Below are 22,945 nucleotides of genomic sequence, written 5' to 3'. Positions count from 1 at the left end.
TAGTAAATAGAACATACAATGGTACAAAATATGAATAGGCCCTTCGGCCTGCAATGTCTGTGCCGGACATGAAATAATCCCCCTATGTCCCAGCTGGACACCCATTTCTCCGCTTCCACCTATATCTCTTCCTCTGGCTTCACAATTCACACCTCTGCTATCTTTATCTCAAACATTTTGTCTTTGCTTCTCTCTGCCAATCACAAATCCCCCTCACCTGTATCCACCTATCACTCAAGATAGACACAAAATGCTGGCCGTTACTCAGCGGGACAGGCAGCATCTCTGGAGAGAAGGAATGGGTGACGTTTCGGGTCGAGACCCTTCTGTCACCCATTCCTTCTCTCCAGAGAGGCTGCCTGTCCTCCAGCATTCTGTATCTATCTTCGGTGCAAAGCAGCATCTGCTGTTCCTTCCTACACATTCCACCCATCACTCGCCAGGCTTTGTCCTGTCCCAGGTCTCTTCCAGTTTTCTCCTCCTCCCCCCACTGCCACAATCAGTCTGAAGACGGGTCCCGGCCATGAAACGTCACCGATCCATGTCCTCCAGAATTGCTGTCAGACTGAGTTACTCCAGCACTTTGTGTCCTTTTCTTAAACTAATCTCCTTTACTAGCACATGATCCATATCATTCCATTCCCTACATATCCATGTGCTTATGTAAAACCTTCTTAAACATCGCTATCATATCTGTCTCCAAAACCATCCCCGGCAGTGTGTTCCAGGCACCCACCACCAAAGACACTAGAGTAACAAGATGGACCACTCCGTTGAAATCGCCTATACTGATGTGTAGTACGCAAAGGAGCGTAACATCCGCCATTTTAGTAAGCAAAACCCGCCGTTCGCTCTGCCTCTCGCAGTGTAATCAGTGTTTTGGGGGAAAAGTATGTCTGATAATACCACAAAAATGCAGAATATATCTCATCTATCAATTCACAGATTTTTGTTATTTTTCTTTTCAAATGTTTCTGCAAGTTTCTGCCTACTAAAATGATGCCATGACATAGTACGGTTTCAGGGTCGAGTGGTCTATCTTGCTCCTCTAGTATCTTTGTCCACCACCCTCTATAAAAAACAAAAGTGCCCCAAACATCTCATTAAAGTTTGTCTTCTGTTCTTAAAGCTATAAACCCTAGTCTTCGATATTCCTACCCTGGGTGAAAGGTTCTGACTGTCTACCCTATCTAATCGCATATTTTCAGCCACGGGTGTCAGAGGTTATGAGGAGAAGGCAGGAGAATGGGGTTAGGAGGGAGAGATAGATCAGCCATGATTGAATGGCGGAGTAGACTTGATGGGCCGAATCTACTCCTATCACTTATGAACTTAGGTGTAGGAAGGAACTGCAGATGCTGGTTTAAATCAAAGATAGACACAAAATGCTGGAGTAACTCAGCGGGACAGGCAGCATCTCCGGAGAGAAGGAATGGGTGATGTTTCGGGTGGAGACCCTTCATAGATTTATGACTTATGACCCTACTTGTGGTCTGATCTTCAATCTGGTCTCCCCGTCTGTATCTCTGACGTTCCACAGAACACAATCCAAGTTTGGCCATCATCTTTGAACGTATTATTCACGTTTCGTTGTAACGCAGTCGGAAACGCTCCGAATATTCCGTAAACACAAACTGGTGCTCTTCTTCGCTCATTAAACCGGTCTTAACAGAATTAAGCTTCTTCAGTGAGCATTTTCCAGACAAATCAAGACTTCACAAATACATGTTCTCAGTTTTTTCCTCCTTCACATCAGCCCAATAATATCGTCAAATTAACTTTGCAGATCACAAGTTCTCTGCATTTAGGACCCAGATGTGTATATACTGAGGTGGAAAATTATTTATTTTTGACACCAACATCTTGAAACTAAAATATGTTCTTGTACGTCAAATATAGATGAAAAAATCCTTTTGCACTTCTTGGTGAGGAGAAAATTAAGCAGGAAATAATTTTTGATTTTGTCGCTCGTAACCCATCATTAATAATGAACCAAGTGCTGTGAATCCCAGGTGCTCATTGGAGAGCCTCATCTGAGTGTGTCTGCAGATCCTTCTCACTGTCACAGTCAGTGTCTTCATCCACATTCACTCTCAAGTTGATGATCACCTCAATCTGCTTCGCCAGGTGCTCCGTGCTGTCCGTTACGAGCGATTCCTCGTCCTCCTTGTCCTCCGCGTCGCCCGACACCTCCGGACATTCCAGCTTCGCCGAGTCGCTCACTTTCCCCTCCGAATGTCCCGGCTTGCCTTCTTCCAATCCTTCTGCAACCTTGCCCTCGTGTGAACCAGCCTGTTGGCTGTTCCTTCCGTCAGTACAAGGCCCGTTTCCATCTGAATGAGGGGTAGTCCTTGCGCCAGAGTTGAGGGCAGAACACTCAACTACTGTTGAGTGTGAAGATTTACCTGAAAGATATACAAGTGCTGCATTTATTGTCTTACAGTTAACATGGCAGAAGTTTTGAAAGGATTTCAGTGTTAACGATATGATCCCAGAGTCTATATATATAAGAAAATAACTGCAGATGCTGGTACAAATCGAAGGTATTTATTCACAAAATGCTGGAGTAACTCAGCAGGTCAGGCAGCATCTCAGGAGAGAAGGAATGGGTGACGTTTCGGGTCGAGATCCTTCTTCAGACTGATGTCAGGGGGGCGGGACAAAGGAAGGATATAGGTGGAGACAGGAAGATAGAGGGAGATCTGGGAAGGAGGAGGGGAAGAGATCCCAGAGTCTTTTACCCAGAGTAGGGGAATCGAGGACCAGAGGACATAGGTTCAAGGTGAAGGGGAAAAGATTTAATAGGAATCCGAGGGGTAACTTTTCCACACAGAGGGTAATGTGTGTATGGAACGAGCTGCCAGAGGAGGTAGTTGAGGCTGGGACTATCCCATCGTTTAAGAAACAGTTGGACAGGTACATGGATAGGACAGGTCTGGAGGGATATGGACCAAGCGCAGGCAGGTGGGACTAGGGTAGCTGGGACATGTTGGCCGGTGTGGGTGAGTTGGGCCGAAGGGCCTGTGTCCTCACTGTATCACTCTATGACTCTACGATACGATACGATAGAACTTTATTTATACCAGGAGGGCAATAGATCTGCCAACAGTCATAAAGCACAAGATACATGAAACATGAGATTAAAGTGACTATCAAGTTAATTATCTGATCCCTCGTTCCTTCTCTGAGGAATATGTAAACACGTTGTGATGCCGACTCTCTACATTCCCAACAAGTTACCTTCCCTGGACTCACAGGAAACTGCAGATGCTGAAATCTTGAGCTAAGAATAAAGTGCTGGAGTAACTCAGCAGGCCAGGCGACATCAGTGGAGGGAATGAACGGATGACGTTTCTGGCTGGGACCCTTCTTCAGACTGGTTGGAGTCGGGAGATTGGACTTTCCCCATTTCCAATCAGTTAGAAGATGAGTTTAGTTTAGAGATACAGCATGGAAACAGGCCCTTCGGCCCACCGAGTCCACACCGACCAGCGATCCCCGCACACTAACACTATCCTACACACACTACGGACAATTTACATTTATACCAAGCCAAATAACCTACAAACCTACACGGGGAGAACGTACAAACTCCGTACAGACAAGCATCCGTAGTCAGGATTGAACCTGGGTCTCTACCGCTGCGCCACCATTGCAACCTGAAACGTCACCTGCCCATGTTCTCCAGAGATGCTGCCTGACCCGCTGAGTTACTCCAGCACTCTGTGAAACGTCACCTGCCCATGTTCTCCAGAGATGCTGCCTGACCCGCTGAGTTACTCCAGCACTCTGTGAAACGTCACCTAACCATGTTCTCCAGAGATGCTGCCTGACCCGCTGAGTTACTCCAGCACTCTGTGAAACGTCACCTATCCATGTTCTCCACAGATGCTGCCTGACCCGCTGAGTTACTCCAGCACTCTGTGAAACGTCACCTATCCATGTTCTCCACAGATGCTGCCTGACCCACTGAGTTACTGCAGCACTCTGTGAAACGTCACCTATCCATGTTCTCCACAGATGCTGCCTGACCCACTGAGTTACTGCAGCACTCTGTGAAACGTCACCTATCCATGTTCTCCACAGATGCTGCCTGACCCGCTGAGTTACTCCAGCTCTCGGAACCTTATTGTTGAACGGTTTTCCATCCATAACGTACAGTTCGCCGTCAGTGAAAATGAATTCCCACTGCTTGCTGATAATGCATGCACATCAGAAGACACATGAAAAATGGGGAATTAAATGTATTTTTGAGCACTGGAACACTGGGTATATTCTATGTTCTATGTAATGAAAGAAAAAATAACCAATCACACAGAAGAAAACAAATATTCTTAGGCAGTGAAAGAAAAATAATTTGTTCGTGTTCATTGGTTGCAAGTATTAGATTGTACAAGTGATTATTGAAATCGATGGTTACTGTTTCCTACGAATAGTTACACTGGACTCTTGGGATGGAGATTCTCCTTATGTACAGTGTAATACAATCATATCCCTATTCTTCTAAAAAGGTTTATAATGTTGTTATCCATGAGTCACAGTTGAAATCTTCGCCCATGGTTGAATTGTTGATTGTAATTGAAAAAAATCATTTCGCTTGATGGTCTTGCCTTGAGGTTTTCATTAATCAGGCAGCCCACTTGTCATTACCTACGGCCTACTGCTTTCTGGTTTGTTGTGATCATTATTTCAAAAGCAGCTATGTACATGCCAGCTATTCCATCAGAATGTTTGGTTATCATTAGTTAGCACTAACTAATTAGTTGCAGCAACAAGGATCAAATTGGCAGCAGAATTCCGCGAGTAATTTCAGCGAATTGTGGACACAGCCCAGACCATTACGCGATCCAATCTCCCTTCCATCAACTCCATCTACACCTCACGCTGCCTCGGCAAGGCCAGCAGCATAATCAAGGACCAGTCTCACCCTGGCCACTCCCTCTTCTCCCCTCTCCCATCGGGCAAGAGGTACAGAAGTGTGAAAACACACACCTCCAGATTCAAGGACAGTTTCTTCCGGGCTGTTATCAGACAACTGAACCATCCCACCACAACCAGAGAGCAGTGCTGAACTACTATCTACCTCATTGGTGACCCTCGGACTATCCTTGATTGGACTTTACTGGCTTTACCTTGCACTAAACGTTATTTCCTTATCATGTACAGTAAGGCCCGGGCTACCTCCACTTCCACTGCAGCACCCATTCACTTGTGTCTTACGTGTTGGCGTGCCTTCCGGGCCCGGATTGGCCTCACCAGTCACTTCCGGACCCACAGTCACCAATCCTCCAACTGAAAGTGAAGTCATGGTCATCTTCCAACCCGAAGGACGAACAACACAGTATCTATACACTGTAAATGACTCGATTGTAATCATGTATTGTCTTTCCGCTGACTGGTTAGCACGCAACAAAAGCATTTCACTGTACCTCGGTACACGTGACAATAAATGAAATGAACTTGTAAGACCCAATTTACTTCAAAATAAATTAATAGTAATGGCGCGGCTTGGTGGCACAGCTGGTGAAGCTGCTGCCTCACAGCGCCAGAGAACATCAGTTCGATCCCGACCTTGACCACTGTGTCTGTGTGGAGTTTGCATGTCCCCCCCCGTGATCATGTGGGTTTCCTCCGGGTGCTCCGGTTTCAACCCACATTTCAAAGACGTGCGGCTTTGCAGGTCGATTGGCTGCCGTGAAATTAATTGCCCTCTCTAGTGTATAGGGAGTGGGTGAGAAAGTGGGATAACATAGAACTAGTGTGAACGGGCGATCGGTGGTCAGCATTGCCTTGGCGGGCCGAAGGGCCTGTCTCAATGCAGTATCTTCCAATTAAAAATAGAAAAGAATGTGTAGCCTGGCTAAGACAGAAGCATTGAGGGATGTAAAGCCAAGTAGGATGGATGGATGGATTACGACACAGATCAACAATGACCACACGGAATAATCAATCAGTTATTCTTGAATGAGTTATTCTTGAGGCAATGTTCCTGATAAGGAATGCCCCGGCTTAGAAGGTTTTGCATCAGTGCATTGTGCTGTGCTTGCTCAGGATAAACAGAATAAGCAGGGTAGGCACAAAATGCTGGAGTAAGTAAATGCTCGATCTCCCGGTTGCTCAGCACTTCAACTCCCCCTCCCATTCCCAATCTGACCTTTCTGTCCTGGGAAGTATGAACATTGACTTCTCTAACTTCAGATAGTCCTTGCTTTCCCTCTCTTTCCCCTCCCCATTCCCAGTTCTCCCACCAGTCTTCCTGTCTCCGACTACATCCTATCTTTGTCCCGCCCACTCCCCTGACATCAGTCTCGACCCGAAACGTCACCCATTCCTTCTCTCCAGAGATGCTCTCCAGAGTTACTCCAGCATTTTGTGTCTTCGATTTAATCCAGCATCTGCAGTTTTCTTTCCTAGAATATAAAGGGTGATGGATGAAACTTTCATCCATCGCTTACATGATTCCACCTGGAATCTCAAATATCCGGGACCTTTGTGGGACGTGGGCCAAACACGGGCACACAGGACTAGCCTAGATGGGACATCTTGGTCAGCATGGTCAGGTTGGGCCGAAGGGCCTGTTTCCTTACTTTATGCCTTTTTTTAGTTTCGTTTATCGGCACGTGTACTGATGTACAGTGAGAAGATTTTTTTTTAAACATGCTAACCAGTCAGCGGACAGACTTAGAATCTATGACTTGGTCTGTTTAGACATCCATCCTAGACACTGGATATTGCACTGCTGACAGTCAAGGTGCCCATCCAGTGAGAGCAGAACATTGTGAAACTCTGGTCCACTTGCATTGATGCGAGGGGAGGGTGTGTAATCTCAGATGACTACACACAGGGGGCGGCACGGTGGCGCAGCGGTAGAGTTGCTGCCTTACAGCGAATGCAGCGCCGGAGACTCAGGTTCGATCCCGACTACGGGCGCTGTCTGTGCGGAGTTTGTACGTTCTCCCCGTGACCAGCGTGGGTTTTCTCTGAGATCTTCGGTTTCCTCCCACACTACAAAGAGGTACAGGTATGTAGGTCAATTGACTGGGTACAATGTAAAAATTGTCCCTAGTGTTTGTAGAATAGTGTTAATGTGCGGGAATCGCTGGGCGGCGCGGACTCGGTGGGCCGAAGGGCCTGTTTCCGCGCTGTATCTCTAAATGAAAAATGAAAATGAATTACAAAAACATGGTGAATGATTTAGTTTAGAGACACGGCACGGAAACAGGCCCTTTCGGTCCATCGGGTCCGCGCCGACCAGCGATCCCCACACATTAACACTATCACTATCCTGACGCACTAGGGACAAGTTTTACATTTACCATGCCAATTAACCTACACACCTGTACGTCTTTGGAGTGTGGGAGGAAACCGAAGATCTCGGAGAAAACCCACTCAGGTCACGGGGAGAACGTACAAACTCCGTACGGACAGCGCCCGTAGTCGGGATGGAACCCGGGTCTCCGGCGCTGCATTCGCTGTAAGGCAGCAACTCTACCGCTGCGCCACCGTGCCGTGATGTGGTGCTCAGTTTAAATCTTTCCCTCGGTTCTTGCACACCACTGCCACGACACACCTCCCAGCCTCTGCAACTCTCCACACCTCCACAATCTTACAAATTGTACTCAGCTCTGCCAATCTACATCATCTCCAAATGTAATTGTCCAGCCCACCATGGCTTCAGCTGGGAAAAACTATCAACGACAGTTCTTGTTTAAACCTCACTACATCTCTCTTCTCTGTCATGGCATTCCATGAGCCTATTGTCCTCTGTAAGTTGAACTGCCCTAATATATCTTGCGTAGGAGAGAACTGCAGATGTTGGTTCAAACCAGAAGATAGACACAAAAAGCTGGAGTAACTCAGCGGGACAGGCAGCATCTCTGGAGAGAAGGAATGGGTGACGTTTCGGGCCGACACCCTTCTTCAGACCGACAGTCAGGGGAGAGGGAAACGAGAGGTACAGACGGTGAGGCAGACGGATATAGAACAAATGAATGAAAGATATGCAAACGGTAACGATGATCAAGGAAAGGTGGAGCCTACAATGGTTCATTGTTGGCTGTGGGCCAGGTGATAACGAGTTATACAGACAGTGAAACCCAACAGGGCGACAGTGAAACAAGTAGGACGACTAGGGTAGGGGAGGGACGGAGAGAGAGGGGTTGCAAGGGGCACTTGAAGTTAGAGAAATCAAGATTAATACTGCTGGGGTGTAAGCCAACCAAGCGAAATATGAGGCGCTGTTCCTCCAAATTGCGTTTGGCCTCACTCTGACAGTGGAGGAGGCCCTAAATATATATTTATGTGGCTTACTGTCAAATGTTATTGCCTAACAATGCTGGGGCATTTTACCACGCTAAAATGTCTGAATAATGAAGGATGAGAGGAGATCTTATCGAAACGTATAAGATTATTAAGGGGTTGGACACGTTAGAGGCAGGAAACATGTTCCCAATGTTGGGGGAGTCCAGAACAAGGGGCCACAGTTTAAGAATAAGGGGTAGGCCATTTAGAACTGAGATGAGGAAATACTTTTTCAGTCAGAGAGTTGTGAATCTGTGGAATTCTCTGCCTCAGAAGGCAGTGGAGGCCAATTCTCTGAATGCATTCAAGAGAGCTCTTAAGGATAGCGGAGTCAGGGGGTATGGGGAGAAGGCAGGAACGGGGTACTGATTGAGAATGATCAGCCATGATCACATTGAATGGCGGTGCTGGCTCGAAGGGCCGAATGGCCTCCTCCTGCACCTATTGTCTATTGTCTATTGTCTAATGAGGTGTTTTTGCAGGTACCATTTGTTCTGTGAGGATGATGCTGAGGGGATGGTTGGCGGTGTTTTATTTTCATAAGCAAGGCTGCCTGCTCCTTGGGTGTTCTGCAGGATATTTAGTAGGTGTGATGAAAGGCGATAAGGAAATATATTTCAACACAGGAAAACAGCACGTCTATTTTCCATGATATTGTAATTTCTCCGCGTGATGAACAATAACAGCTTTTATCCAATAAATGACTGAGTGGAAAACATCCAGTGGAAAAATAACAGTGGCAGATTTGTACTCAATAGACAATAGACAATAGGTGCAGGAGTAGGCCACTCGGCCCTTCGAGCCAGCACCGCCATTCAATGTGATCATGGCTGATCATTCACAATCAGTACCCCGTTCCTGCCTTCTCCCCATACCCCCTGACTCCGCTATCCTTAAGAGCTCTATCTAGCTCTCTCTTGAATGCATTCAGAGAATTGGCCTCCACTGCCTTCTGAGACAGAGAATTCCACAGATTTACAACTCTCTGACTGAAAAAGTTTTTCCTCATCTCCGTTCTAAATGGCCTACCCCTTATTCTTAAACTGTGGCCCCTGGTTCTGGACTGCCCCAATAATGGGAACATGTTTCCTGCCTCTTAGGTGTCCAACCCCTTAATAATCTTATGTTTCGATAAGATCCCCTCTCATCCTTCTAAATTCCAGTGTATACAAGCCTAGTCGCTCCAGTCTTCCGACATATGACAGTCCCGCAATTCTGGGAATTAACCTAGTAAAGTTACGCTGCACGCCCACAATAGCAAAAATATGCTTCCTCAAATTTGGAGACCAAAACTGCACACAGTACTTCAGGTGCGGTCTCACTAGGGTCCTATACAACTGCAGAAGGACCTCTTTGCTCCTATACTTCACTCCTCGTTATGAAGGCCAACATTCCATTGGTTTTCTTCACTGCCTGCCATACCTGCATGCTTCCTTTCAGTGACTTATGCACTAGGACACCCAGATCTCGTTGTACGTCCCCTTTTCCTAACTTGACACCATTCAGATAATCATCTGCCTTCCTATTCTTACCACCAAAGTGGATAACCTCACATTTATCCACATTAAACTGCATCTGCCATGCATCCGCCCACTCACACAACCTGTCCAAATCACCCTGCAACCTCACAGCATTTTCCTCACAGTTCACACTACCACCCAGCTTTGTATCATCTGCAAATTTGCTAATGGTAATTTTAATCCCTTCATCCAAGTCATTAATGTATATTGTAAATAGCTGCAGTCCCAGCACCGAGCCTTGCGGTACCCCACTGGTCACTGCCTGCCATTCCGAAAGGGACCCATTTATCCTCACTCTTTGCTTTCTGTCCATGCCAAGGTACAGTGAAAAGCTTTTGTTGCGTGCTAACCAGTCAGCGGAAAGACAATACATGATTATAATCGAGCCATTTACAGTGTACAGGGATACATGATAAGGGAATAACGTTTAGTGCAAGGTAAAGCCAGGAAAGTCCGATCAAGGATAGTCTGAGGGTCACCAAAGAGGTAGATAGTAGTTTCAGCACTGCTCTCTGGTTGTGGTGGGATGGTTCAGCTGCCTTTATGTCAGAAAGACTTTGAGTTATTTCAACAGCAAATGGCTCTAGAGATCTTCGGGGCAATGGATAACCATCTACTTCACTGTGCCACCGTCGACAATAATAAGTAACTAAGACTCTTATTATTCTAAGAGCCGCTTCCATTCTTTATCGTCCTAACTCGAGAACACAAATAGGGTTAGGTTTATTATTGTCACGTGTACCGAGGTACAGTGAAAAACTTTGTTTTGTATACTGTCCAAACAGATCAGATAATACTGTACATAAATACAATTAAATCAAACTCAAGTACAATAGACAGAGCAAAGGGGAAGATACAGAGTGCAGAATATAGTTCTCAGCATTGTAGCACACCAGTTCCACAGACAGAGTCCAATGTCCGCAATGGGGTAGAGGTGAATCGGACAGCACCCTAGCTTATGGAAGGGCCGTTCAGAAGCCTGATAACAGAGGGGAAGAAGCTGTCCCTGAGTCTGGTGGTGCGCGCTTTCAAGCTTCTGCACCTTCTGCCTGATGGAAGCGGGGAGAAGGAGGAATGACCAGAGTGGGATAAGTCTTGGATTATGTTGGTTGCTTTACCAAGGCAGCATGAGGTGTTGATGGGGACAATGGTGGGGAGTCTGGTCTGTTCGATGGTCTAGATTGATAAGGGGATATTGGTACGAGAAGGGTAAATGCCCACCACATCTCCTCCATTTCTGTGGAGATCAGATGCCTTCATCTGAATTTCTAGGGCAGCATGGTGGCGCAGTGTTAGAGTGGCTGCCTTACAGCGCCAGAGACCCGGGTTCACTCCCCATTATGTGCGGAGTTTGTACATTTTCTCCGTGACCTGCATGGGTTTTCTCCGGGTGTTTAGTTTAGTTTAGAGATACTGCGCGGAAACAGGCCCTTCAGCCCACCGAGTCCGGGCCGGCCAGCGATCCCCGCACACTAAAACTATCCTACACACACTAGGGACAATTTTACTAACCAATTAACCTACAAACCTGCACGTCTTTGGAGTGTGGGTGGAAACCGAAGATCTCGGAGAAAACCCACGCAGGTCACGGGGAGAACATACAAACTCCGTACAGACCGCCCCTTTGGTCGGGATGGAACCCGGGTCTCCGGTGCCGCAAGCGATGTAAGGCAGCAACTCTACCGCTGCGCCACCGTGACCGCCTCAAACCGGGTGCCCCAATTTCCTCCCACACTCCAAAGACGTACAGGTTTGTAGGAGATTTGGCGCTGGTTAAAATGATAAATTGTCGCTCGTGTGTGTGTGTGTGTGTGTGTGTGTAGGGCAGCGTTAATGTGCGGGGATCGCTGGTCGGCGCCGACCCGGTGGGCCGAAGGGCACGTTTCTGCTAGAAAAAAAACGAGACAGAAAACTAACACAGAAATGCTTGAATAATTGAAGCTTGCAAAATCCACGGATTTGGTTGACAACTGAATCTCTTAAATAATGCACGCGTTTCTGATTAGTGTTTCAACTGCAGTATTATAGCTATTGAAGAGAAGACACACTATCTCCCTGTAATCCACAATGGCCTTTCATCACATTGGGCTTTAACCAGCGTCTGGCAGTGTGTGTCACCTGGGATGCAGGTGGTCTCTTGGTGGTGCCATTGTGGCAGGGATGACTCACCTAAAGACACATCACAGCAAATTAAACTGTAGCCGCCTCCAGCTGTTCCCCTCGGAAAAATCACTTAAAATGTTAATAAGGCAGGCGCCTACCCTTTATTTCTGGGTGGGTGTTAAAGAGTGATTAGAAATTGAAAGATTTGAGACCAGCGTGAAGCCTATTGCTTGATAAACAGCTGCAAAATATTGCGTTCAGCTAACCATGTTACGCTCCATTCAACCAACATGCGGTCCATAAACATTTCTAACTATCACGAATAACAAATGTTCCCAATTAAAATTGTTCCACCTGTTTAATAAATCTTCAGTTTGATTACTCAAATAAATAATGCTGTTTATCCTCAAAGCTGCTCCAAGCAAAAAGAATGTCGGGTCGATAATCGACGACCAGAGGACGTAGGTTCAAGGTGAACCTATGAAGGTGTTGGCCTTCATAACGAGAGGATTTGAGTACAGGAGCAAAGAAGTCCTTCTGCGGTTGTACAGGGCCCTAGTGAGACCACATCTGGTGTATTGTGTGCAGTTTTTGGTCTCCTAATTTGAGGAAGGACGCCCTTGCTATTGAGGCAGTGCAGCGTAGGTTCACCAGGTTAATCCCTAGTATGGAGGGACTGTCATATGAGGAAAGATTGGAAAGACTAGGCCTGTATTCACTGGAGTTTAGAAGGATGAGAGGGGATCTTACGGAGACGAATAAAATTATAAAAGGACTGGACAAGCTAGATGCTGGAACAATGTTCCCAATGTTGGGGGAGTCCAGAACCAGGGGACACAGTCTAAGAATAAAGGGGAGGCCATTTAAAACTGAGGTGAGAAGAAACTTTTTCACCCAGAGAGTAGTGAATTTGTGGAATTCTCTGCCACAGAGGGCAGTGGAGGCCAATTCACTTGGATGAATTCAAGAGAGAGTTAGATTGAGCTCTCGGGGCTAGCGGAATCAAGGGATATAGGCAGAAGGCAGGCACGGGTTACTGAATGTCGATGATCAGCCATGATCACAATGAATGGCGGTGCTGGCTTGAAGGGCCAAATGGCCTCCTCCTGCTCCTATTTTCTATGATTCCATGTGAAGGGGAAAAGAGGAAGAGTCCGAGGGGTAACTTTTTCACTCAAAGGGCGGTGGGTTTTATGGAATGAGCTGCCAGAGGAGGTCGTTGAGGCAGGGACTATTCCAGCGTTTAAGAAACAGTTGGACAGGTACATGGATAGGTCAGGTTTGGAGGGATATGGGCCAAGCGCAGGCAGGTGGGACTAGTGTAGCTAGGACATGTTGGCCGGTGTGGGCAGGTTGGGCCTGTTTCCATGCTGTATGACTGTATGATAAGAGGCAGACGCCAGGGACCTGTTGCTGAGGTTACTAGCTGCTGGATTAAGCTCTTTCAGCCCATTTGTGAAAGGTATAACAGTGATAATAGCTGGTGGCTCCTGCATTTGATACTCTTTAATTACGTGAACGTGAGCTGTCTTGTAATGAATGGCGATGCAGCTGTGGTTGAATATTAAGGCATAGTAGCGTGAGGTATGCAACCATTCAATCCAGTGAATAAACTGGAGCAATGTTGAAGGATCCATGCAATGGTCATCTATATACTAAAACTCTTGTTTGTTTGTTTGTTTGTTCCTGAACTACAGCCAAATCGGTCCACGACAGCGCGTCAATTTTAGGCCCACCTTACTCACCGTCATCCCTTTGGTGCTAATGGAAGAAGTTTCACTGAAATTGGTGTCATATTTTTAAAGTTATTCACATTTTAAAGTTTAAATCTATCTCCTCGGGATGGAGGGAGGGAGGGAGGGAGGGGGGAGGGGAAGGAGGTTGAGGGGGATGGAGTGGGGGGGAGGGGAAGGAGTGTAGGGGGAGGGGGAAGGGTAGGGAGGGGGAAGGGAAGGAGGAGGGAGGGGGAGGGAAGGAGGGGAGGGAGTGAGGAGGGGAGGAGGGGTGAGTAGAGGGTGCTGCACCAATGCAGGACAGATTTGGGCCCAACGGGTTCACTTTGTCTAGTTCTTTATAATATTAATAGAACTCAATTTTTAAAACATTTTCTCTGATATTATCTGCTCTGCAATTTCTCCTCAAATAATGTAATCCTCTGACATTTCCACCACCTCCAACGGGATCCCACCACTAGTCACATGTTCCCATCTCCACCCCTTTCCGCCTTCCGCAGAGACAGTTCCCTCTGCAACTCCTTGGCTAACTCCCTCCCTCCCTTCCCACCCAAACCACCCCCTCCCCAGGTACCTTCCCCTAAAGAAGATGCAACACCTGTCCCTGTAACCTCCTCCCTCGTCTCTGTCCAGGGACCCCAGCAGTCCTTTCAGGTTAGGCAGAGGTTCACTTGCACCTCCTCCAACCTCATCGGAAGTATCCGTTGTTCAAGATGTGGACTCTTGTACATCGGCGAGACCAAACGCAGACTGGGCGATCGTTTCGCTGAACACCTTCGCTCGGCCCGCCTGAACCTAACTGATCTCCCGGTTGCTGGACATTTTAATTCTCTGTCCCCATCTGACATGGCTCCTCCATTGACATAGTGTGGCCAATCACAAACAGGAGGAACAGCATCTCATATTTCACTCGGGCAGCTTACAGCCCACTCTTAGAGAGACGTATAAAATTATGAAAGGGCTGGACAAGCTAGATGCAGGAAAAATGTTCCCAATGTTGGGGGGGTCCAGAACCAGGGGCCACACACAGTCTAAGAATAAAGGGGAGGCCATTTAAAACTGAGATGAGAAAAAAACTTTTTCACCCAGAGAGTTGTGAATTTGTGGAATTCTCTACCACAGAGGGCAGTGGAGGCCAATTCACTGGATGAATTTAAAAGAGAGTTAGATAGAGCTATAGGGGCTAGTGGAATCAAGGGATATGGGGAGAAGGCAGGCACGGGTTACTGATTGTGGATGATCAGCCATGATCACAATGAATGGCGGTGCTGGCTCGAAGGGCCAAATGGCCTCCTCCTGCACCTATTTTCTATGTTTCTATGGTATGAATATTGATTTCTCTAACTTCAAGTAACCCCTGCATACCCTCTCTCTCCATCCCTCCCCCACCTAAGTCGCACCAGGTTCCCGTTCACACCCAACAAACAGCAAACAATGGGCTGTTTCCTTTATCGTTGTTACTTTTCTGCATATCTTTCACTCATTTGTTCTATATTTCCCTACATCCCTCGTTCTATATCTCTCGTTTCCCTTTCCCCTGACTAGTCTGAAGAAGGGTCTCGACCCGAAGCGTCACCCATTCCTTCTCTCCAGAGATGCTTGAAGTTAGAGTAACCGATATTCATAATTTCGGATATTTCAGTCTGAAGAAGGGTCTCGACCCGAAACGTCACCCATTCCTTCTCTCCCGAGATGCTGCCCGACCCGCTGAGTTACTCCAGCATTTCGTGTCTAGCTTCAATGTAAACCAAAATATATATACAGGATTATGTAACAAATATGTCTTACTTTTGATAGACACGAAGTATTGGAGTAACACAGCGGGACAGGCAGCATCTCTGGAGAGAAGGAGTGAGTGACATTTTGGGTCGAAACCCTTCATCAGATTGAGAGTCGGGGGAGAGGGAAACGAGGGATATGGAAGGGTAAGGTGCAAGGGCAGCTTCCAACCCAGCATTATGAATATCGGTTTATTCACAAAATGCTGGAGTAACTCAGCAGGTCGGGCAGCATCTCGGGAGAGAAGGAATGGGTGACGTTTCGGGTCGAGACCCTTCTTCAGACTGAAATATCCGAAATTATGAATATCGGTTGCTCTAACTTCAAGTAACCCTTGCTCTCTCTCTCCCTCTCTCTCCCTCTCCCTAGTTCTCTGACTAGTTTCACTGTCCTCCTGATTAATGTTACAGATTGTATGCTTCGTTGTCACCTTCCCCTCTGCCAACAATGAACCGTTCTACATTTCTTTGAGCATCGTCTGCTTTGATCTGTTGTTTTCACACCCTCCCCTTCCATATCTCTAGATTCCCTCTCCCCTGACTCTCAGTCTGAAGAAGAGTCTTGACATGAAACGTCACCCATTCCTGCTCTCCAGAGATGCTGCCTGTCCTGCTGAGTTACTGCAGCATTTTGTGTCTGTCTTCGGTGTAAACCAGCTTCTGCAGCATCTTCCTACACGTCTTGTCTTACCTTTGGCGCCATCCAATCTTCCCAATCCATTTGCCATTCGATGGCCATTAACTGGAACTGCCATGGTAACCTTGAAACAAAAAGACATCAGAACATGTTGATTTTCTTATATGTCTTGTTGTTTTGCTTTCTTTACACATTGCTGTACAGTAAACCCACACATCAAATAAGAATACATTTACAACATGAACAACTAACTTGTGGTATACTCATCTAAACATGTGGCTTAATGTCTGCCTAGAATTTAATTCAAGTCTGAATGTTTGGTTACACAATGGAGCAGAAGTGAGAATAGCCAATGGCCAATTCTCACACACAAATTTAGTTCCATCAAAGATGGATTTCTCCTCAATGTGTTGGTCAGTAAAGATGTATACTAATTTGTATTGTCCCAAAGGACATGGCACAGTGGTAGACACAAAATGCTGGAGTAACTCAGCGGGTCAGGCATCATCTCGGGAGAGAAGGAATGGGTGACGTTTTGGGTCGAGACCCTTCTTCTGACTGATGTCAGGGGAGGGGGCGGGACAAAGATAGGATGTAGTCGGAGGCGGGGAGACTAGTGGGCGAGTCTGGGTTAAACCCTGGTCTTAGAGTTGGAGGGCAGGAGGAATCACAGAGGGGAGAAGTGAGAGAGCATGTTGCTAAACTCTCCTCGATGAGAGGAGGAGAACTTCTTCAAAGTGGACATTCCTTGAGGAGAATTCGCAGTGGAGCGGAGGAACATGTGTAGGAAAAAAACTGCAGATGGACACAAAATGCTGGAGTAACTCAGCGGGTCAGGCATCATCTCGGGAGAGAAGGAATGGGTGACGTTTTGGGTCGAGACCCTTCTTCTGACTGATGTCAGGGGAGGGGGCGGGACAAAGATAGGATGTAGTCGGAGGCGGGGAGACTAGTGGGCGAGTCTGGGTTAAACCCTGGTCTTAGAGTTGGAGGGCAGGAGGAATCACAGAGGGGAGAAGTGAGAGAGCATGTTGCTAAACTCTCCTCGATGAGAGGAGGAGAACTTCTTCAAAGTGGACATTCCTTGAGGAGAATTCGCAGTGGAGCGGAGGAACATGTGTAGGAAAAAAAACTGCAGATGGACACAAAATGCTGGAGTAACTCAGCGGGTCAGGCAGCATCTCTGGAGAGAAGGAATGGGTGACGTTTCGGGTCGAGACCCATTACAGCTGCCTCACAGTGCCAGAGACCCAGGTTCGATCCAGACTACGGGTGCTGTCTGTACGGAGTTTGTACATTCTGGACTTGGCACGTACATTTCCTGAAGTCACTACAAGCTCCTTCGTCTTGCTGTCGTTGATGGCGAGGTCGTTATCTTGACGCCATCTTATCAAGCCCTCCATCTTCCTTCTGTACTCCATCCATCCTGTCATTGTTCCAAGAACTGACCCGCCACAGCGGCGTCACCTGCAGACTTGTGAACGGGGTCGGAGCAGAGTTTGACCGCAGTGTCGTGAGTGCACTGGGTGTTCAGCAGAGGGTTGAGAATGCATCCTTGCAGAGCACTGGTGTTGCGAATGATCATGGAAGATGTCTTTCCCCTGATCTCACTGATTGTGGTCTACAAGTCAGGAGGTCGAGGGTCCAGTTGCCGTACGAGAGGAAGCTTACTCCCAGATCCAGTCTGAAGAAAGGTCTCGACCTGAAACGTCACCCATTCCTTCTCTCTCCAGAGATGCTACCTGTCCTGCTGAGTCACACCAGCATTTTGTGTCTGTCTTCTGAGGTTTGGAGGTGGGTTTTAGATTTTTTTTTAGATTTAGAGATACAGTGCGGAAACAGGCCCTTCGGCCCACCGAGTCCGGGCCGCCCAGCAATCCCCGCACTTTATCAAAGGAATATCAAGAAGGAATGCAGCATTGTTGATTCTTGGTATAGAACCACCTTCCTTGCAAGTACTGTATTCTTGACAAATACCTCAACAACGGCTGACGAATGGTGTCGCCTTGCACATCTTACATTTTACACATAGAAACATAGAAAATAGGTGCAGGAGGAGGCCATTCGGCCCTTCGAACCAGCACCGCCATTCACTGTGATCATGGCTGATCATCCACAATCAGTAACCCGTGCCTGCCTTCTCCCCATATCACTTGATTCCGCTAGCCCCCAGAGCTAGCAACAATGAATAGCTATTGAGTGGAGTTTACACTGAAATTGGTCAATGATCGCAGGGGAGAGTTTCAGGAATTAATCAGTGATATTGCTGACGGTATTTAGATTTTTAGATTTTTTTAGAGATACAGCGCGGAAACAGGCCCTTCAGCCCACCGGGTCCGCGCCGCCCAGCGATCCCTGAACATTAACACTATCCTACACACACTAGGGACAATTTTTACATTTTACCCAGCCAATTAACCTACATACCTGTACGTCTTTTGGAAACGTATTTTGAAAATTAATCCCATATTTGGCTCGAGAAAATTGATCTGGTACCAACTGTGGAAGAAATGGGATGGTGTGGAAATAATGTTGCAAACAAGGTTCTGATATCTTATCTAGATGAATATAATTGACAAATGAAGAAAAAGAGAGGTGAGAAATACTGTTTAATGCATCACTCTCTTTAAGGACAGTGGAAGTAGATTCAATTGTAAATTTCAAAGGAGAATTTACATCGGGGTTTTGGAGAAGGCAGAGTGGAGTGTGAGTAATTTTACAACTCGAAAGAAATAGAAGATAGACGCGAAAAGCTGCAGTAACTCAGCGGGACAGGCAGCGTCTCTGGAGAGCAGGAATGGGTGACGTTTCATGTCGAGACCCCTCTTCAGACTGCTCAAAAGAAATAGATTTAGTTTAGTTTATTGTCACGTGTACCGAGGTACAGTGAAAAGCTTTTTTGTTGCGTGCTATCAGTCAGCGGAAAGACTGCACATGATTACTATCGAGCTGTCCACAGTGTACAGATACAGGATAAAGGGAATAATGTCCACTGCAAGATAACAATAGACAATAGGTGCAGTAGGAGGCCATTCGGCCCTTCGAGCCAGCACCGCCATTCAATGTGATCATGGCTGATCATTCACAATCAGTACCCCGTTCCTGCCTTCTCCCCATACCCCCTGACTCCACTATCCTTAAGAGCTCTATCTAGCTCTCTCTTGAATGCATTCATAGAATTGGCCTCCACTGCCTTCTGAGGCAGAGAATTCCACAGATTCACAACTCTCTGACTGGAAAAGTTTTTCCTCATCTCAGTTCTGAATGGCCTACCCCTTATTCTTAAACTGTGGCCCCTTGTTCTGGACTCCCCCAACATTGGGAACATGTTTCCTGCCCCTAACGTGTCCAACCCCTTAATAATCTTATACGTTTGGATAAGATCCCCTCTCATCCTTTTAAATTCCAGTGTATAACGTCCAGTAAAGTCTGATTAAAGATAGTCCGAGGGTCTCTAAAGAGGTAGATGGTTGTTCAGGACTGCTCTCTAGTTGGTGGTAGGATGGTTCAGTTGCCTGATGGCAGCTGGGAAGAAACTGTGCCTGAATCAGGGATGGAAATGATACAAGCACGCTGAAGGGAAGCGAGGGTGAATTCACAGTGTCTTTCCCCAAGGGTAAGGGAGTCAGGAACCAGAGGACATAGGTTTATGATGAGAGGGGGCGATTTAATAGGAACTAGAGGGGCGACTTTTTCACACAGAGGATGGTGGGTATATGGAACAAGTTGCCAGACAACGCACTTAAAGCAGGTACAATAACAACATTTAAAAGAAATGTGAACGGGTACATGGATAGGAAAAGCTCAGAATGATATGGGCCAAACGCAGGCAAATGAGACTAGCTTATAATCGTGCATCTTGGTTGGTATGGGTAAGTTGGGCTGAAGGGCCTGTTTCTGTGTTGTATGACTCTATGATTTTTTTGTGCTGTAACCTTCAATTTTTTTTTGATGATCACAACCCTTTAATAAAATTGGTGTCAAAACCTGGGAGATTGTGTTCACAACACATAAGCCACAACACCCTGCCTCGGCCCTTCAATTAGAAGCAGTACTTATAAATGAAAGGCGGCCACGGTGGCGCAGCGGTAGAGTCACCGCCTTACAGCGCTTGCAGCGCCGGAGACCCGGGTTCCATCCCGACTACGGGTGTTGACTGTACGGAGTTTGTACGTTCTCCCCGTGACCTGCGTGAGTTTTCTCTGAGATCTTCGGTTTCCTCCCACACTCCAAAGACGTGCAGGTTTGTAGGTTAATTGGCTTGGTGTAAGTGTAAATTGTCCCGAGTGTGTGTAAGATTGTGGGGATTTTTGGTCGGTGCGGACTCGGTGGGCCGAAGGGCCTGTTTGCGCGCTGTATCTCTAAACTGAATAAACTAAACTAGATTTCCTCACATTTAGCCGGAAACAAAACTGCACAGGTTAGCAAGCATGAATTTGCAGGGAAGCAATGATCATCAATTCACATTAGATGACTGGCAGTATTGTCTTTGCAACCGCAGGTCACATCAACCCAAGGGAACAATTAAACCGACTGCACAGATTGTCACACTGACAGCTGCGCTCTGAAGAAAGATGCTTTCATGCCCCGATTGCAACAGTAACTCCAGCAGCACCTCACGGAGTAGAAAGCCCACAGGTCACAAAAGGCAAGGTGGACGTGTCGGTCTCTCTCTCTTCTATTCTGAATCTCATCCCAGCTGTCATTGTCACCACCCGCTCTCCTCTGCATCCACCCTGTCTTTCACAGAGTCTCCACCATTACTCACATTCTCCAAAATCCCATTCCACGTTTATGTTTAGTTTATCATCGTGGTACAGTGAAAAGCGTTTGTTGTGTGCTAACCAGTCAGCGGAAATACAATACATGATTACAATCGAGCCGTCCATAGTGTACAGATGCAGGATAAAGGGAATAATGTAGGGACATACATGAATAACGTTTAGTGCAAGATAAAGCCAGTAAAGTCCGATCACAGACAGTCCAAAGACCTCCAATGAGGTAGATAGTAGTTTGGCACTGCTCTCTGGTTGTGGTGGGATGGTTCAGTTGCCTGATAACAGCTGGGAAGAAACTGTCCCTGAATCTGGATGTGTGCGTTTTCACACTTCTGTACTTTTTGCATGCTTTAGAAACATAGAAACATAGAAAATAGGTGCAGGAGTAGGCCATTCGGCCCTTCGAGCCACCACCGCCATTCAATATGATCATGGCTGATCATCCAAAATCAGTACCCCGTTCCTGCTTTCTCCCCATATCCCTTGATTCCATTAGCCCTAAGAGCTAAATCTAACTCTCTCTTGAAAGCATCCAGTGAATCGGCCTCCACTGCCTTCTGTGGCAGAGAATTCCACAGATTCACAACTCTCTGGGTGAAAAAGTTTTTCCTCATCTCAGTCCTAAATGGCCTGCCCCTTATTCTTAAACTGTGTGACCCCCTGCTTCTGGACACCCCCAACATGGCGAACATTTTTCCTATATCCAGCCTGACCAATCCCGTAAGAATTTTTATATGTTTCTATAAGATCACCTCTCATCCTTCCAAATTCTAGTGAATACAAGCCCGGTCAACCCATTCTGGTTCTGGTTGGTTCTGGTTCTGGTTGATGACCGCGCAAACACCTCATAAGTGGTTATCTCGCGCAGGTCGGAGTGAGTAGAGTCGTGATAAGGATAAGAATAGGAAGGCAGATTATTATCTGAATGGTGTCAAGTTACGAAAAGGGGACATACAACGAGATCTGGGTGTCCTAGTGCATCAGTCATTGAAAGGAAGCATGCAGGTACAGCAGGCAGTGAAGAAAGCCAATGGAATGTTGGCCTTCATAACAAGAGGGGTTGAGTATAGGAGCAAAGAGGTCCTTCTGCAGTTGTACAGGGCCCTAGTGAGACCGCACCTGGAGTACTGTGTGCAGTTTTGGTCTCCAAATTTGAGGAAGGACATTCTTGCTATTGAGGGCGTGCAGCGTAGGTATCCTAGTTTAATTCCCGGAATGGCGGGACTGTCATATGTTGAAAGACTGGAGCGACTAGGCTTGTATACACTGGAATTTAGAAGGATGAGAGGGGATCTTATCGAAACGTATAAGATTATTAAGTGGTTGGACACGTTAGAGGCAGGAAACATGTTCCCAATGTTGGAGGAGTCCAGAACCAGGGGCCACAGTTTAAGAATAAGGGGTAGGCCATTTAGAACGGAGATGAGGAAAAACTTTTTCAATCAGAGAGTTGTGAATCTGTGGAATTCTCTGCCTCAGAAGGCAGTGGAGGCCAATTCTCTGAATGCATTCAACAGAGAGCTAGATAGAGCTCTTAAGGATAGCGGAGTCAGGGGGTATGGGGAGAAGGCAGGAACGGGGTACTGATTGAGAATGATCAGCCATGATCACATTGAATGGCGGTGCTGGTTCGAAGGGCCGAATGGCCTACTCCTGCACCTATTGTCTACTGATTCTTTCCTCCTATGTCAGTCCCGCCATTCCGGGAATTAACCTGGTGAACCTACGCTGCACTCCCTCAATAGCAAGAATGTCCTTCCTCAAATTAGGAGACCGAAACTGCACACAATACCCCAGGTGTGGACTCACCAGGGCCTTTTACAACTGCAGTAGGACCTCCTTGGTCCTACACTCAAATCCTCTCATAATGAAGGCCAACATTATGGGCGGCACGGTAGCGCAGCGGTAGAGTTGTTGCTTTACAGCGAATGCAGCGCCGAAGACTCAGGTTCGATCCTGACTACGGGTGCTGCACTGTAAGGAGTTTGTACGTTCTCCCCGTGACCTGCGTGGGTTTTCTCCGAGATCTTCGGTTTCCTCCCACACTCCAAAGACGTACAGGTATGTAGGTTAATTGGCTGGGTAAATGTAAAAA

The 22,945-nt window shown here is 46.9% G+C and overlaps 2 protein-coding genes across 2 annotated transcripts in view; both read right to left on the bottom strand.

Annotated features, from left to right (window-relative positions):
- Positions 1-337: 337 nt before the first annotated feature.
- Positions 338-16,183, bottom strand: LOC144597035 (uncharacterized). The gene is made up of 2 exons (XM_078405945.1): positions 16,127-16,183; positions 338-2,405 (listed from the first exon to the last, which is right to left on the bottom strand). Exons 1-2 carry the CDS (start codon positions 16,161-16,163, stop codon positions 2,017-2,019), a joined length of 426 nt encoding a protein of 141 aa, XP_078262071.1. The 5' UTR covers positions 16,164-16,183; the 3' UTR covers positions 338-2,016.
- Positions 16,184-17,501: 1,318 nt separating this feature from the next.
- LOC144597081 (uncharacterized) overlaps positions 17,502-22,945 on the bottom strand; it is a 104,102-nt gene continuing 98,658 nt past the window's right edge. Inside the window, exon 10 of the mRNA XM_078405997.1 lies at positions 17,502-17,693. Within this exon, the coding sequence (XP_078262123.1) occupies positions 17,502-17,693 (192 nt within the window). The remainder of the gene's footprint in view (positions 17,694-22,945) is intronic.

The sequence above is a fragment of the Rhinoraja longicauda genome, chromosome 9 (genome assembly GCF_053455715.1).
Source record: "Rhinoraja longicauda isolate Sanriku21f chromosome 9, sRhiLon1.1, whole genome shotgun sequence".
Taxonomy (NCBI): Eukaryota; Metazoa; Chordata; class Chondrichthyes; order Rajiformes; family Arhynchobatidae; genus Rhinoraja; species Rhinoraja longicauda.
The sequence above is the reverse complement of the archived record's forward strand: the minus strand, read 5'-3'. Positions and strand labels throughout refer to the sequence as shown.

What these genes read in the sequence shown, in the direction of transcription:
- LOC144597035 (XM_078405945.1), bottom strand. Translation starts at nt 16,163, where the DNA reads ATGGCAAATGGATTGGGAAGATTGGATGGCGCCAAAG. An exon ending in AAGATTGGATGGCGCCAAAG is followed by an intron (nt 2,406 to 16,126) that starts GTAAGACAAGAC and finishes TATATCTTTCAG; the next exon opens with GTAAATCTTCACACTCAACA.